General features: G+C 35.8%; 1 protein-coding gene across 4 annotated transcripts in view; it reads right to left on the bottom strand.

Moving 5' to 3' along the window:
• The window catches only part of Luzp2 (leucine zipper protein 2), a 371,192-nt gene that overhangs the window by 163,129 nt on the left and 189,385 nt on the right, over positions 1-18,678 (bottom strand). For 3 of the 4 annotated variants that reach the window (XM_021168299.2, XM_029479976.1, XM_029479978.1), the window contains exons 3-4: positions 13,507-13,577; positions 8,267-8,348 (exon numbers count right to left, since the gene is read on the bottom strand). In XM_021168299.2, the coding sequence (XP_021023958.1) occupies positions 8,267-8,348; positions 13,507-13,577 (153 nt within the window). Of the gene's footprint in view, positions 1-8,266; positions 8,349-10,879; positions 10,992-13,506; positions 13,578-18,678 lie in introns of those variants that run through there. The other variant, XM_029479977.1, reaches the window with a different exon arrangement.

Here is an 18,678-nt window from a genome sequence, read left to right as displayed (position 1 = left end):
GGTGAAGGGAGCTTTATGGGAAATCTCGCCCCCCGCCAAAAACAAACAAACAAACAAACAAAAAACAAAACAAAAAAAACTTCACATTTTATTGCCAGGAGTATTGACTTGCTCTTCACAAATTGATGAGGGTTAGGCCTATTGCTGAAGACAATATCTACACAAATCTTTAAACATGGAGAAGTTGAGCTGTTGCCTACATAGAGTCTTCACCTCCTACTAACTAGTGTGCATGGTACTGGAAGGCAATCTGCATGTTACTAAAGGAGAAAGGTAAACACTAATACAGTTAAAAACCCTTAGATCTACAATGATGACTTCCCTGCAAAATGGGACAGTGTAATATTGGCACAAAACCTTTGGGACTAACCAATTAATATTTGATTGGATTTATGGCACACTTAATAAGATGAAACCCATATCCAACACTCCTCATGTGGCCAAGAATCTTAGACTAGATAGGCCAAGTAGGCAGAAAGATTGTAAGAGCCAGAAGAGGTGGAGGACACCAAGGAAATAAGGCTTCCTAATAACAGAAGGACCAATGTAAATGTGAACTCACAGAGCCTGGCAGCATGCAGGTCTTGCACAGATGGGGTCCCAGTGCTGAGAGAAGTAGACATAAGCCCACATCCTTAAAGAAGAAGCTATCTCTAATTGATAACCACTTAAAAATTAGTTTTCTGCAACAGAGTCTTCATTGTATATACAAACCATTCTTAAGGCCAGGGCCCATGCTCACCAGTAGATGGCCAAACCAAAATGAACTCAATGGCACTTTTGGAGGTTCTTTGTCACATAATGCTTTGTTAGAGTTTTCTGCTGTTTTTAACTTTGCAGGTCCTTTGTATACATATTATGCTTTTTTCGTTTTGTGTTTTTATGAGATTTCTACATGTGCAAATGTACTGTGCTCACATCTGTATTTGATTCTTGAACTTTATCTTTGGCTCTTTTTCTTCTATTTGTTGTTTGTATTGTTTTAATCCTTTTCTGGTTTATTTGTTTTTATTTATGTAATTAAAAATGTTTGTTGGATGCCTCTTTGTATTCTAAATAGAGAGAGAAAGTAAAGGTATAGATTTGGGAGGCCAGTAAAAGGATCTTGGTGGAGTTGGGGAGGGAAAATAATAATCAGAACACATTGCATTAAAAATCGATTTTCAATGAAAATAAGAAGGAAGCCAACCTGACAAGCTGATAACCAGAAATAGTCTCTCTGTGCTTCGTGAGTGTGGTAAATACAAGGTGGTCAGTTTCATCATGATTCTGTTACCACATCTCAAGTTTCTCTGTCCTCCAAGTGAGGCAACAGACCAAAACAACTTTTCTTAAAGTGCTTTTATCAGAAATGCTGAAACATCAATAAGCAAAGTAACTAATACACATGCCCAAGATCAGGACTACTGGATCGTATATATTAATTATTCATATAAGGAATATCCACAAGGCTTACCATACATATGACTGATTTGCATCTCCAGCAAAGTATACAAATATCTTTGTAAAACAAACAAGTGGGCAGTTGTCTTTATTATATAGTCTATTGGTCAGTGCATTGAGTTTTATATCAATATCATACTGTTTGACATAAGATCATTGGAGATTAGTTTACACTAACATCTGATAATGCCTCCAGTTTGGTGGTAATTTTTTTAATTGTTCCCTTTTTCTTTTATTGAAAATAATTTTATTTTTTCCATAAGATATATTCTGACTATGGTTTCCCTTCCAGTAGTACTCCTTAAAGGAGGCAAAGGCAAGACCATCCTGAGTTGTTTAGTTAGGTTTCATTTTTCTGTTTGCGTGTTGGTTTTTTAATCTAGATAAGATTAGATAAGAGGGAATTTTCTCTGTCTATATCAATTTTGAGATATTTTGAAATACCTCTGAAGATTATCATAGACATTTTCATAATAGGCATAGGCATTTCATTGAATCTGCACTTTTTCACTGAGCAATGTAAAGTCTTTCTTTCGTGAACATAGGAGACATTTCTGTATATTGTTTTGATTTATGTAATATTAATTTATTTAAATATTTCTAAATTATTTTTTAAATTATTTTTGCTTGGTATATTTCCTCTCTTTTATTAGATATATTCCTTTACATTGATAGCTATTGTAAAGCACTACTGAATCATCCATATTTGCTAATTCACTATCAGGATATGAGAACACTGCTCACATGTGAGCTTTGTACACTCAAACATGACTTAAAAAGTCTTTCTGGTAAGGATGGTTTTGCTTTTGATATATTTGATCATGACATCTGCAAAAGTGATCCTTGGAATTTAATTTCTCCAATTGGGATGTTTTTTCTTCCCTTTCCTTGCCTGATTACATAGATGAGGACTCTCCTGTACCATGTTGAGTAAAAATCATGAAAATGAGCATCCTTGTCTTCATCCAAGAGTCAGAAAGCTTTTAACTTTTCCATATAAAATATAATATTAGGTTTTATATTCTATAAGTGATCTGTATGTTAACACATAGTCCTTTATATAAATATAGTATTAGTATTTGGGGGTACATAAAATTACTTATGTCTGAACATGTCTTATTTCTGTAATATATGACATTTTTATAGCAGAAAATTTATTGGAGATTTCTTACATATTTGTTATACTTTACAATTTTGATTGTATTTTTAAAATATTTTCTCATTTCCTCTGCAATGCTATTACTGGCATCCCAATGGGTTTTGACACTGCATGTGTAAAGTTGTACTGCTTAGAGCAGAGTAGTATATGATGATTTCAGGCTTCCTTGGACATATAAAGCTATTGCTTGACATGTAGTTACTTATTCTGTAAAGAATTTTTGTTTAGAAAACATCAGTATTTTGCCAATTATTTTTGCTTAAAAGTTATTTTGTAATTTTCTAATTTGCTTATTATAAATATTAATATTTTCAATTTTCAATGTAACATTCTATATGCATTTTCCCATTCTTTTAATTATATTTTGTCCTATTTCACGTTCTGTGTTCATGTAGTTAAACTATTGTAACTCACTCTGGTTTCTAATACTTTAGAATTTTCATTATTTTGGAAGCTGGCTTGCTTTCCTTCTTGCATTTAATAATCCATTACTAGTTCCTTTTTTTTTTCCTTTTACTAGTTCTGTTGTTTTGCGAGTATGAATACCACATACAGTGTTACCACAGCTCATGTAGAGATTTGATCACTCCCCTGTCCCAGAATGGACCAAGTTGTCCTTTCTCTTGAAAATTCACTCCCATAAAGAGTTCTTCCTCTGGGAATCTGATTTCTGAATGAAAAACTACTGCATTATACTTGGTGTTATCACACTGCTTTCCTTTCATCTCCTTCTTATCACTTTGCAGGGAAGATCAAAGAAAACCAAAGGAGTCCTTTCTTTTTTGCATTGAGGTTCATCTCAGGAATGACTTTCTTTGAAGTTGGTCACCTGGAATCTTTGCTTTATTCTCTGAGCTGCTCTTTTAGTAATGCATATATTTCATGATTTTGCCATCGCATTGAGGAATGAATGTGCACATTTTTAAAAAACTTCAGTACAGGAATTAAGCAAATCTTATGGTCTTCACATCATCCCGCTACCCTAAAACTAGCAGTTTAAATTGAATTATTTCACAGCTTACGTTGAAAATTATTTTTTACCTTATATTATTGTAACAAATACAATGCATAAAAGACATATAATTTTTGCTATAATACATTCATTTGCTTCTCATCATTCTAAAATGTGTTCACATTCACTTTTTATATGCTTAAATAAATGTAAATATAGGAAGGTATGTGACTTTTAAAATATTTAAAATAGTTATAGTAAATAACAGAAAGAACCTGACTGAAGGTAAGAAAATACAATGCATTATCAAAATTGAAATGTCTTATTATTAATGAGGATTAAATTTGAAATACTTAGTCAACAATCACCTTTATATAGGTGATCCTGCTCACTGCTATAAGAGGACACTGTGATTCAGAATCTGAGATCAACTTGGTACAGTTCATTGTCAGCCTGTAAAAAATGGCTATGGAAATCCATGTATATCCTAGCCATTCTGACTGGTGTGAGGTGGAATCTCAGGGTTAGTTTGATTTGCATTTCCTGATGACAAAGGATGTTGAACATTTCTTTAGGTGCTTCTTAGCCATTCGGTATTCCTCAGTTGAGAATTAATTTTTAGATCTGTTCCCAATTTTTAATAGGATTATTTGGATCTGAAGTCTGCTGGTGAGGATAAGGAGAAAGAGGAGCACTCCACTATTGCTGGTGGGACTGCAAGCTGGTACAACTACTCTGGAAATCAGTTTGGTGGTTCCTCAGAAAACTGGACATAGTACTACCTGAGGACCCAGCAATACCACTCCTGGGCATATACCCAGAAGATGCTTCAACATGTAATAAGGACACACGCTCCAATATGTTCATAGTAGTGTTATGTATAATAGCCAGAAGCTGGAAAGAACCCAGATGCCCCTCAGCAGAGAAATAGATACAGAAAATGTGGTACATTTACACAATGAAGTACTACTCAGCTATTAAAAACAATGAATTCATGAAATTCTTAGGCAAATGGATGGAACTATAAAATATCCTGAGTGAAGTAACCCAATTACAAAAGAAAACACATGATATGCACTCACTGATAAGTGGATATTATCCCAGAAGCTCTGAATACCCAAGATACAGTTCACAGAATACATGAAGATCAAGAAGAATGAAGACTGAAATGTGGATACTTCAGTCCTTCTTAGAAGGGGGAACAAAATACCCATGGAAAGAGTTAGAGACAAAGTCTCGAGCAGAGACTGAAGCCCATCCAGAGACTGTCCCACTTAGGGATCCATCCCATATACAGTCACCAAACCCAGACACTACTGTGGATGCCAACAAGTGCTTGCTGACAAAAACCTGTTATAGTTGTCTCCTGAGAGTCTGTACCAGTGTCTGACAAATACAGAGGTGGCTGCTTGCAGCCAAACATTGGATTGAGCACAGGGTCCCCAATAGAGGAGCTACAGATAGGACCCAAGGAGCTGAAGGGGTTTGAAGCCCAATAGGAGGAACAATATGAACTAACCAGTACCTCCAGAACTCCCAGGGACTAAACCACCAACCAAAAAGTACATATGGAGGGACTCATGTCTCCAGCTGCGTATGTAGCAGAGGATGACTTTGTCAGTCATCAATGGGAGGAGAGGTCCTTGGTCCTGTGAAGGCTCTATGCCCTAATGTAGGGAAATGCCAGGGCCAGGAAGTGGGAGTGGGTGCATTGGTGAGCAGGGACAAGGGGGATGGGATAGGGAATTTTCAGAGGAAAAACCAGGAAAGGAGAAAACATTTGAAATTTAAATAAAGAAAATATCTAATTAAAAAAGAAGGGGTTGAAGAATTCTATGTATAGTATCTGGATAGTAATTAAATGATTTTGATTAGGAATGACTTAGAGCTGAAACATTAAAACAGCCTAAATGATTAAGAATAGACTACAATATTTGAATCTTCCTTTGTCACATATAAATCCTCCTATGTCATCCTTGATAGTGCTTAAGGCAGTAGTTAGTGGTGATGATAGGCTACAACTTTGATGTTACTTATGATTCATTATCCACCCTGTTTAGAACTGAGTGTGCACAGAATCATAATTGCCCAACAAATAGCTTTATTAGTATCCTGAGTAGTCAATAAGAGAGCCTGGGTAAAAGAGAAATGATGATATATGAATATGGAGTTAAAATAGCAGAGAGGGAAGGATAGAATATCACGTTCATGTCTACTATAGCCTATATGCTAGATATAATTATACATTTAATATAATCTTTATTATTTTATTAACAATACATGGTTTTAATTGGATAAGTAAGCAAACTGGCAGACCTTGATCAAGTCCACAAAATGCATGGTCTAATAGGAATTATCCTCAGTATAGCATGCCAATACAGTCCTACTAATTTTCAGGATTAGTAGAAATGTTAGGCAGGTAGGGATAGGGATGTTAAGGCTTTAAGGAAAATTCATAAGAGAGGTAGTGAGACCATGTTGGCTGGAACACAGGGGCCATACTCCGCATCCATGACATTTCTACAGTTGGCTATTCTATCTTTGCCCTGTGCTCTTTCAAGATTAAAAGTGTTATCCTGAGAATCCTGTCTGCATAAAGAGTGGGAATTGCTGCGGCTTGTGTGTTAGTTGCTCTGCCCACTTGCAAGAGAGGTATTTACCTCCTGTGAGTTATAACTCTTTAGGAAAGAATCAATAAAACAATACGGCTTTATTACAAGGGTCTGAGAAAATAGTGAATAGAGTATGTCCGTTCTCAGGGCCATTGCTTTCTATCAGATTAAATTTCCCAAGATAAATTCAAATAAAGTCTGTGGTCAAAGCAGAAATGGGATTTTAGACAGAGCCATCCAGCAGTCTAGGTCAGGTATTGAGGAAAGAAATGACTAGGCAGGTGCTAAAAACTATCTGTTCTTTTATAAAATATTGGGTATCCAGATAGTCAAGCATTAGAACATTCAACATAAAATCACTGAGTGTTTTCATGCCATCCAAGTATGTTATCCTGACAGATGGAAGAGATAATGAGAAATCCTTAACAGGAAACTATCCGGCATACAGCAGAGCAGACCATCATTGTGAGAAAGACTGCCCTTAGGAGTCAGCTTGTCTTGGGTGACAAACTGAGCTGAGTTTCAGAAGCAAAGCTCTACACTCTTATCTAAGTTGTTAGAAGCTTTACGAATAAAAGGTTCACTACAGTGTTTAGAGTGCCTGGCATTCCAGTAATTGGCAAAGATGGATACCTGCATTAATCTTGTTTCGAGTTTCTAATTCTGAGACTATTTTACTGGTACTGCAGAGTCTGTTCAAAGAGCTATGTGCCAACCAAGGATCAGCCTCATTCTCTCTAGTCCAATAATGTACTTGAAATATTCTTCTCTATTTTCTTACCTCCTTCATTGCATCCCCAATAGGTCTTTTGTACTCTCCGGACCATGGTTTCATATAACAATCAACCAGCTCAAGAATTATGCCCTCTAGCACCTCTCCAAACCACTCCTGACCTTCCCTCTTGACCTTAGAGGCAGTACCCACAATGTGGGGTAGCTCTTATGTCTTGTGACTATTGCAGTTGTTCACCCAGCCCACCCTAAGGCTGTCTCACCTTTGCATCGCCTTTCAAATCACAATGGAATTTCCTGTCCAGTTCTGTCTGGTGGCCAGCTCTAGCCTTCCCCATGTAGGCCCCATACCCAGTGATGATAACCCCTTTTTTTTCAGTAATGTATTCAATCAACCTCTAACAAACACATTTTCTATGGTACTATATATAATATTTTATAAAGCAGATTCAGGCACTAGGTGCGAGATAGAAATCCTTGTATGTGGTACAAAAGTGAGTCTGGGAAATCAAGTTGAGATCTGTATCCCAGCATTGATTCAGGATTCTATTTTCCTGTCTCGGGTGAATATCAGTGGTAAGAACCAAAATGTGAGGGTTAAAAGGACATCATCTTGCAAAGATGTGGGGATCAGTTGGCCTATTAATATGTCTTACCTTATGAATAGTTTGTAGGACTGATGACTAAGCAGATAGCATGGACCTGCCCCTGAGTGATCCCATATGATAGCTCTCTGACACAGCTTACAGATCTGCATAGACTAACTGGCTTTCAGTGCAGCTTCCATGTCATCCATGAACCATTAATGTAAGCCTGAGCTAGTTCCCTCCCTCCTCTCCCTCTTGGTTCATCCCTTATAGAGAATAGTAGGAGCTAGAAGACTACCACATTAAAATTCATCTTTTCTTTTGTTGTTCAATTTTTTTATTAGATATTTTCTTTATTTACATTTCAAATGCTATCCCAAAAGTTCCCTATACCCTCCTCCCACCCTGCTCCCCTACCCACCCATTCCCACTTCTTGGCACTGGCGTTCCCCTGTGCATATAAAGTTTGCAATACCAAGGGGCCTCTCTTCCAAATGATGGCTGACTAGGCCATCTTCTGATACATATGCAGCTAGAGACATGAGCTTCGGGGGTACTGGTTAGTTCATATTGTTGTTCCACCTATAGGGTTGCTGACCCCTTCAACTCCTTGGGTACTTTCTCTGACAAAGTATTATACTGATCAAAATGACTGAAGCTTCTGTTGTTGTGAGTTTACTTTTACTTTTTAAGCTGTATCTGTATAGTGCTGTGAGAAAAAGAAGAAATGAATTCTCAGATCCAAATCTAATAGGCAAAGAAGAAACACAAACACACTCACTGTGGCCTGGTGCTTCTCTGCTTTCTCAGATGTCTCTTTAAGCTGATTCTGCAGGGCTTCCTGGAGAGACTTCATTTCTTCCCTAGGTTAGTAGACAAAAGAGGAAAGGGGCAATATCACATGATTTTTGATGAACTTTACAGAAAGGTTTTTATATCTAACTCCATTTAAGGAGCAGTTAATTATAAATATGAAAAGCTACAGAGATACAAAAAGATGCATCTAAATACACCAGTAACAAGGGACTGGCTTTCATGAAAAAGCTAAAAGCTGGTTATATTTAAGGGAAATTGTCTTTTATAAGAATCCCACAGTGTGAGTCACTGTGAACAATGAAATATGTTCAATCAACCCAATGTACTAATTTGAATTGGAAAGTTAATTTCACTAACAGCATGTAGGGCATGAACATGCTGGGTCAAAAGTCATTATAGACTTCTGAAAAACATTCTTGTACCTTTCTGATCATCGTAATTTATTAATTTTATAGCATTCTGGCTTAGATATAGTTTATATTTCTGAGAATTTTTTATGGAATCATAATAGAAAGAGATTTAGTTCTAACTATAATTTCACAGGCACAGGAAAGAAATATATGATTATACATGCATAAACATTGTGCCCCAATATCATTAGCATGCATGGAATATGCCTTTTATAAAAACAGAGGTTGGTGGAGAAAAACAAATATCACATTGTCTCTCATATCCATAATGTAAATCAAGAAAGGTTCTCAGTGTAAGATTTGGGGAGATTAATAAATGATAATAATACAGTGAATATGGATGAAGTATGATGTGTGTGTGTGTATGTTTGTGTGTGATTGTGAATGTTATGATGGAAGACATTATCTTATATGCTAAATAAAAATTGGTATTTTCTGAATTCCTCTTTGGAACTTAGAATCCATACATATTAGATTGATGATATTTTCTTGCTTTGACTTGATTTTTATCATCCAAATTATCATCTCAAAAATATTAGATTATAGTATTGTGTGCATGTGTGTACAATAGAGTGCAAATATATGACATACGACCATGCCTAGAGAAGCTGTCCAAAGTCAACAGCAACAAAGCAGAGCACTGTTCTATATCATGAGAACCCAAAATATTTAAAATTCTGCAATTGATTGTGGGGAAACTAGCTGTGTTAATTTGTATAAGTGATAAAGTTCCCTCCTTGTAAATTTCTTTATTTAAAACTGGGCACAATAATATGGACATTTTGTAGGTTTGTGGCAACGTTTAAATGACCTAATGAGCTAAATGTTTAGCCCAAAGCCTGGAAATACAAATTACTTATTCTACAGCAGTTAAACAAACAAACAAAAACCCAACCCTGTCGAGACTTCTTGTATACTGTTTTTTTCTTAGCAGGATACCCCACAGATGGGGCCTTACTTTTCCTCTAGTGGGAGCATTCTGTGTCTTCTAGATTTCTGCTCTAGGTACTGTGATCATGCAAATTTAAGAGAAAGAGAGAGAGGGAGAGAGAGAGAGAGAGAGAGAGAGAGACTGAGAAACTGAGAGACACAGAGAGAATACATTTGGAATCATTCATTGTCGTCCTGTGCAAATTTTTCTTAATTCATAGTCTAAAGCTAATTTCTAGCTTTCTTGGGGAGAGTTACATATATGAACACTTAAGTGTGGAATACCAGATTTTTACAAAGAGATTTTGTAATTAAATATTACATAATTAACTATTAAATACATATCATAATTAAATGTTATGATAGTATATAAATATTAACTACAAAATAACATAAAATAAAACATGGTTGTATGTAATAGATATGCATATATTATCTATCAACTCAAAGTATGATATCAAATCAAGGTATGATATCTGTGTCTTATAGACGACTGGTGAACAAAGGGGTGGTACCATTGTGTCTGTAGCATATGCACTCGCACCTTTAGGAAACCATTATACTACTTCTATTGAGACAGAAAACAGAAGGAAGGAAGAGTGCTAGGGAGGAAAGAAGGCAACGGTCTTCAAGTACAGACTGAAATAGGAGTCATACATTACATGAAATAACTTACTTTTCGTTCTAGATTTTATATTCAAACTATCCATTGCTAGTTTTAAGCAACAAATAATATATTTAACAAAATTCTTTTATAGAAGATATGGGAATAAAAATAGCTAGCACTCTGGTATCTAAAGGTGAATAAGGAACAAGACAAAATATCAGTGATGCCTGTTAATGAAAGTCAGAGGAAAGGCCTGGAGGCAATGCTACTAGTTTCAAGCACTTGTTCCTCATGCAGAGAGACCTAGGTGCGGTTCCCAGCACTCGTGTTGTGACTCACAACCACCCATAACTCAAGTTCTAGGGGACAAGCTGCCTTTCTTGTGACTTCTATGGGAAGTAGATATGTATGTGGTACACATAGATACACGTAGCAAAGCATTATGCAATAAAATACATAAACATATATAAATAAATAAAACATTTTTAAATGGTAGAAGCAAGAATTCTCTGCATATCTATGTAGCACAGAATTACTAACTGATGGAGAGCTAGGCCTTACACCTACTAACCAACTGTCACCCCATTTTCTTCTGTCTCCCTTAGCCAGTCCACTGTTCTCACAGACTTACAGTTTCTATGCTGTGAGAGAGATGCTTCCAGGCTTGCTTGCTTCAGGACGATTTGATGATACAGTTAGACCTGACTGCTTCACAGCCGCTCTGGTGCAGAACTGAATCCCTAGTTCTAAGAACGAGAGGGTCCTGGGACACAGTCAGAATGTTCACGTGCTTGGCTATATTAGTACAGGTTTCCATATTGTGCAAGCATTGGGAAGCTTCTTTGTGTAGTATTTCATTTATATTTTTCTCTCAGCAAGACATGAATTTCAGGTGGTGATAAACTGGTATATCAGTCAGTAACTTACAGAGGAAAAAATCTTGCCATTCCCCAATCTTCCTTCCAGGTTCTAGAGAACATGCCACTAGTCAATACTCTTATAGTTCTCCGCGTCCTTGTTGCCTCTAGTAACCCTTCCCTCTACCCAGCAGAGAAAACAACGTATGGTTTGCCATTTACTCTTAATTCATTTCAGGACAAACATAGGATCATTTCTCTGCTTCCATCATTTTAGTAATGATACAGTATTGATTAATATCTCTCTATCAACCCCAGGGTCTTTTGGGAATACTCTCCAGGCTGTTATATATTTTTAAAATTCAATAGTCAGTATAGATTTACCACTCACCTATCTATTGATGTCATTATCAGGTATTTATCATCTATTATTTTCCTCCATCTCTTTCATACAACACACATATTTCTTGGTCTCTATTGTTAGAAATACCCCCCACACACACACATACACACTCACTTATATTATCACATAACTGTATATGGACACCTCATATCTGCTAGATTCATGTAAAAGTTGTCCCAGATACATAGAAACACTCTATTAATTTGTTATCTATTCATGAAGTGAATTCCGGTTCATTCAATTTGGTTTTGAAGAAGTTATCTACAGCAATGGATAAAGTTTACTGAGATTTCTATGCTGATTTTAATGGTAGACACAAAATAAGTAATTTATTTTTAATATGTTTTCTAATTTTGTATGAAACTGAAATTTCAGTACCAGTACATCTGCTTTATTTCATCTTTTTGTTGGAACAGATGTTCAGTCATCTTAGAACTTGTGGGTAATGCACAAGTGTAGATGATTTATTAAATATATTGCATAGAGGTAATGCCACTCTTTCACATGTTATTATAAACAGATAGATACCTAAGAAAACATAGTCCAAAGCAAAGTATTACACTTTTCCTCGTCTTTATCATACACCAGGCAACTTACCTGTACATCCTATATGATAAAAGCTAAATCATCTGACACAGCATGATTCTTACAGAAGTAAGTCTTCCTTCCCTAGTCTTCCCTGTTCTCTAGGAAGCATGGCTGCCCTACTGTTGACATCTTCTTTTCATCCTAAGTGGAGTTGGCATAACTATTCTCCTGAAATTAATGATCCCTCCCTGAACAGCTACCCACTGTGAGATCTACTCTGAGCCACCCCTCAAATTTTTTTGCCTCAGACCCAGTTCTCTCCAGCTTCATTAATCACTGACATCTGACTTGAGTTATTCTGATATTATTTTTGTGGGTTTTAAATATTTTTATTCAGTTGCTTTGATTGAGATGAAATGATTTGTTAAATTAATAATTTCCACAATTTTTAGTTTATTTTATCCAACAATTACACCTTTTGTTGACAATTTTTTTCTAGAAAAAATAGATTGCTGAATTGTTGTTCAATAGGTATCAAAAACTTTCCCTTTTTTTAATTGAAATATTTTCATTTTTACCAAATTCTACCAACTCCAAACCCTTCAGCCACCCCATTAGAATGTGGAGACTATTAAACTCCACACTTTTAAGAGGTTGGTGTTTTTAGGTTCATTAAAATTCCTTTATTATGAAACATGTATTAAGATAATTAGCTTTGTTTTGCAAATGAGAAACCCAAAACACACAGAGGTTAAAATCCAGTCTACACATCACCCAGACAGTAAGTGGCTGAGGTGATAAACTGCCAAGTCTGTAGCTTATTGTCTTTTGCTAATAGAAATTGTGAAAATGACAATACAGGATATAAAGTTATTTTAATATTAGCATCTAATAATGAAAAGCACAAACTCATCATTGCAGATAATAAAGAGTAATGCCTGACATTGATATTTTAACCACATTATTGATCTGGCCTGAAAGCATGTCACTGTTAATGACAAGTTTGAGAGTCAATATGTAAGATCAGCAGTGGAGACCCAGGCTGACATCAGGACTTAAATCAGGGATTTGTTCTGTCACTTGATATGTGTAATATTTTTGCACAGCTTTTTGCCTGCTGATCAAAAAACCAATACAGCATGGAATTATGTCGACATTGAATTTGATCATTATTTTAGAATTCAAATCCCAAGAATATAGATCTCAGCAATTTATTTAACTGTTTCTAGCCTAACTTATTTGCCCAGTTGCTGTCTAAAATGTAGATCTATTGTATGAGAGTATTATTTGCAAAAAGTCCAGTATCAATCTCACATGCAACCAAGTGTACCCAAGAAGAAAAGTTCATACATTGTAGTGGGTTTTGGTAAACTCCCTGGCTGTATTTTACTAGCTTGGCAGAAATAGAGGGGGTAGGGGTAGGGAGGAAGTTAAAAGAGAATAGGAACTAATATAGAGCTCCTTTCTTACCTTTGTTTCTGGCCTAGCTCCAGAAGCTTCTGGACGTCGGTTTTGGAAGATTGCTCATCATTTTTCAAAGACTGAAGGAGAAATGAGAGAAAGTCATCTTATTAAGATAAAAAATTGTCATTGTCATTCACTTGTATTAATTTTGTCTATACTTAGTCTCAGGTTTGAAGGCAGTTGGTTTATTGAATGAAGATATGAAAGTGGGTCCCCTCGACTATTGATGGGGCCAAGGATGTACACAGGGATTCCTGACACACAGTAGGACATTTTCACCTCTTAGTACACAAATAGGTTTGAGTTGAGGCTCATCAGGTATTGGAGAAAAATAATATCCTGCAAATACCTCATTTCCTTTTTAAAGAGAATTTTTACATTTTTTTTTTTTTATTTTCGGTGTGTGTCTGTGTGCTCACGTGATGTGTGTGTTGTCAAACATGTGATGGTGCAGGTGTGCAGGTCAGTGGACTGCTTTGTGAAGTTAGTACTATTCCAGATTTACATGTGTTCCAAACATGAAACTCCAGCCACCAGGCTTGTTTGGCAAGTACCTTAACACACTGAGCTATCTCTCATGTGCTCCTCAGTCTCTTTATAAATGAAATTAAAAAAAAATACCATCTCTAGTTCATTTAATGTTTGTCCTCTAATTTGAATTAGTTCTCGTGTAGTTCCAACAAACAGAAGGCCTCATAGAAAACTTGACTGCATAGGTCAGGGAATAAGCTGATTGAAGTTGAAAGCAGTCAAAGGCACATGCTTGTTCATTCATGTTTATGTCTTACTTCTAAGTAATGTTTTAGGACACATAAAGACAGAGGACCAGATAACTTCATGACTTGTCATTATACATAGGTATTAAGAAAATAATATATGACACTCCAGTCATTATTACTTATATACTCGTAAATTAAAGATTCAGAGGCCATAAATGAGACCAGAAATGTTCCCCGGGTGTTTCTTATACAAGGATCTTACATATTAAATCTTTCCTAATAACTTGCTTATTTATACTCAGTAACTGTTTATTAGAGTAACCTGTCATATTTGATATGGAAAGTTTAAAAAAAGAAGCAATAACCGTTTCTACAGAGTAGCTGTGAATTGTGGAAAATGACAACAGTGTAGCAGTGAGTGCATTGTTCCTTAATGTTTATTTAACAGACAACCTATCCTGAATTATGCAAAGACTTGTAGAACATGCTGCTGGTGTTCAACAGAGAACTTTAATACAGTGTTAGCTTTACCAGAGATACCTAGGGGCTGAGCTGACAATGACTAACTGAGAGTATCTCTAGGAAGTATTCAGTAAGCAGTGCTCTATGTATTTAGGGAAAACAGTTTCTCCTAACAGACAAAGAGGGCAGTATAAGTAATTAAAGTGGGAAATCTCAATATTCAGAAGACTGACTGATCAACATACATCATGGATCCACCTGGAGAGATCAAAAAGTCAGCCCTATGATTTCTTCATTTAATAAAATAGAGAATGCATAAAGGGACATTTTCATTTATGAGTTAACTCAGATGAGGGGAGGAAGAAAGACATTTAAAATGTGTTATGTATTATTGCCCATTGCCTACATTTGGGTTGTTTTGAAGAAAATGCAGATTAAAAAGTCAGAGGACTCTACTAAAAATTGTTTCAAAACAAAAACAAAAGCAAAAACCCTAGACATAGAGGTAGGGATATAAGTAAGTAGAGTGTGTCATTCAAGTTACGATTCAATTACTGGCTATACACACAGTTCAACAATAAGAAACCAATGGATCAGATAGATAACTTGTGGAAGACCTATTTCACATAGTTACTTTGTCTTCAGCAACATCCAGTGAAGAATATACAGGTATTTCATGATGATTTTGACTCTTTTAGTGATAGGAAGGTAGATTTACCAACTTATTGACTAACATATTTATTGATCATCCTATATTCTTCTTCCACACAGGATAAAGTTATGAAGAGTAAGTGCCTGGAAATCAATTTTCAAAAGGTAAGATTTCCTGCTTTTTATACTTTACATTAAAAAAAAAACCAAATGAATTTACAGAACAAACAAAAAATCTAAGAGGAACTGGATAGAGTAGTTAAGAGCACTCTCTCTTCTTGTAAAGGACCAGGGTTGGTTCAAAGCACCCACAAGGAGGCTAATAACTATCTGTAACTCCAGTTCCAAGAAATCTAACACCCTCTTCTGGCTTCCATGTGTACTGCATGCAAATAGTGTCCAGGATATGTGCAGGCAAAGCATTTATTCATAAAAATTAAACAGACAAACAAATAAATACTTTTAAGACATAAGAAAAAACTAAAAAAAGAAAATGTTAGTAAATTACTAAAGTAAATATATAAGAAATATATGTGTGATGTATTGAGGAACTCTGCCATCTGAACAGGACATGCCTGTTATCTTGAATTCAGAGTGACTGTGATCACTTCCAACCAATTTACCCAAAATTGAGCCTAATAAAGCCATCTTATTGAAGACAGGACATGTTTTTAATTCAGCTCAGCAGCTGGTAGGGTATCTGTCTGGCATGTGGAAATCTCCAGGTTCTAGCTTCAGTACTATTTAAACAAATGCACATAGTAGGATGCACATGTGATCCCAACACTCAGGAGGCATGGGGATGAGAAGTACACATTCATCACTGACTCCATAGCAAGCTCAAGGTCAGCATGAGAGCTATAGTGCATCTGAAAAGCCAGCAAGCCAAATAACCGAATTTGCCTAAGGTTAATGAGAGAGAGTAGATGCTTGTAGCCCATGTCTTATCTCATCTCCATACTCTTGTAATTAGCTTCAATTTAACTCATCAGTTCACCAAGAAAATTCACAAGAGCACTATTGACTATATCTATATAAACGAATTATATCATGCAATGCCACTGAAGAATTTAGTATATATGTAGGTGAATGCAATGAGTAAAGTCAGACATCAAAGTACTATTTTTTTTTGTCCTATATTATGTGGGATAGTTTTGGTGGGCAGTTGCTAGGTCTCTATGTGGGATGCATAGACATTTTGTTCACATTTTGTCAGGAAAAGTCACATAACACAGTTATATATTCATTTACTTTAAGTTTGAAATCCAACGTCATCCTTTGTTTATGAAAGTGACTTAACATTCTGTGATATACTTATGTATTCGCTCTTTATTTTATAACAAAAGCAATAAGGCTAATTTTGTGGAGAGTTTGCTAAAAGGATTTGTTAAGATAAACGATGGAAAACACCATGTGTGGTGGAATGTACCACAAAACAACAATCCCACCCCCCCACCACCAAAAAAAAAAAAAAATTTCAAAGTTGTAACAGCATTTCAGGGAGTATTTTTATCTTTTCAAAAAATATAGCTCCATACAAATCTTTCTAAAGCAACATTCTAGTTTATAAGGAGACACTTTGATTTAGGAATCAGTCCTGGGAACACTAATCACTGACCACTCCAGGGCATTTCACCATATGCTGGTAATACGATACGCTCCTGTGCCAGGTGCTCCATCCCCCTGAGAACAGACAGGTGTCTTGATTATTCCCCCCAGGCTTGTTTACCTGTTAATTTTCTTCTCAGTAATCTGTGTCTTGGCTTTCACAAGTAAAAGAAAATCAATCCATAGCCTCTTGAATCCTCCTATTTAGTTTTTGGAAATTTGATGCCTGGATGCATAACACCATTTTCCATGAATTGTGTAGTCCTCCTACCTGTCACCATATCCTACATGACAGTGGCTAGTTTTTACTCTTTCAACATGTACCACAACTTTTGCAACATGAATTTAAATAAGTTCAAATTCAGGCATTACTTACCTGTATACTCGTTCTAAACATTGCATTGCCAGCTCTAAAGGAAGATTGGTGTTCATGTGTAAATTAGATATGAGCTATGGAAAGATAACCCAGCATATGAGCTGGACTAAAGTCAATGAACTAGTGCCTGACTGTGCCATCAAAACAATGGCATCAACATATCACAAAGACCTTGAGGATCAAGATAATATACAGCCTGATTTCTGTGGTATGTGGAAAGGCTCTGAAGCAAAACAGCTTACATTTAAACTCTAGAGTCCTACTGACTTTCAAAAACAAATAACTTTCTCTAGACAATATTGCTTATGCAAGAAAAGTCACATCAAGATTACTGTCTCCTATATTTATTAAAAGAATTATATCATGGAATGCCACCAAGGAATTTAGTTTATGGTATATACTCAGTGAATTCAATGTGAAAAGTCCTACTTCAATGTACTGCTCTGTGTCTCTTAATGTTGTGTCTCAGAATGTTTTTTACCTTTGTGCATGCATTATGGGTTCTTGTTTTGTGTTTTTATTGAATTCTTGTGGGTTTGGATGTGTGTGTATTTGTATCTGTAAGTGTTTCTTTCTGTTTCTCCTTCAGCCCCCTTCCATCTCTTTGTTTTTGTCCTATTTTGATTAGCTTCTTTTATATTATACTTTATTTTATTATTCTCTCTTATATTGTTTTCTCCCAAGAGACAGAAGGGGTGAATCTTGATGGGAGGAGAGTTAGGTGAGAACCTGGAAGAGTCAGGGTAGCAGGAAACAGAATATATTGTATAAAAATAAATTTTCCAAAAAATTAAAAATGTATGTTCACAGGAGAAAAACAAATTGCTATCAGGTGTTTTAAAAAGATTTTTAGCTGGGAGGTGGTGGCACATGCCTTTAATTCCATCACTTGGGAGACAAAGGCAGGGAGATCTGGTCTACAGAGTACGTTCCAGGATTGGCAAGGCTACAGAGAGAATCCTGGTCTTGAAAAAACAAAATTCAACTGCCCCAAAAGATTTTTTTTTTACCTGAAATAGAACTTTCTTTTGTTTTGTCTTGTTTTAAACATGGTAGTCTCTTTTGTATTACATTTATCCATTTCTATAAAGAAGTTGTTCAAAGGATATTTAGAGCTGTCCAAGGGAAAATCTAAAATTCTCTTCCAAATATCTCATTCCTATAATACCTTTCCATCATTTTATAATAAGAAGAACACAGGGGTCAAATTGATCTTGGAAGCTTGGAGGAACTGATGGATTTTGCCAAACACAGTTTTCTCCTTTTGATGTTTGAAAACTGCAGGTCTCTGAACTATTTCAAAGTCTATTTTATTTCAAAGCTCAAATAATAATAAATAATAACTGGAATGGTTAAGCCCAG

This window comes from Mus caroli, chromosome 7 (assembly GCF_900094665.2).
Source record: "Mus caroli chromosome 7, CAROLI_EIJ_v1.1, whole genome shotgun sequence".
Classification (NCBI taxonomy): domain Eukaryota; kingdom Metazoa; phylum Chordata; class Mammalia; order Rodentia; family Muridae; genus Mus; species Mus caroli.
The sequence above is the reverse complement of the archived record's forward strand: the minus strand, read 5'-3'. Positions and strand labels throughout refer to the sequence as shown.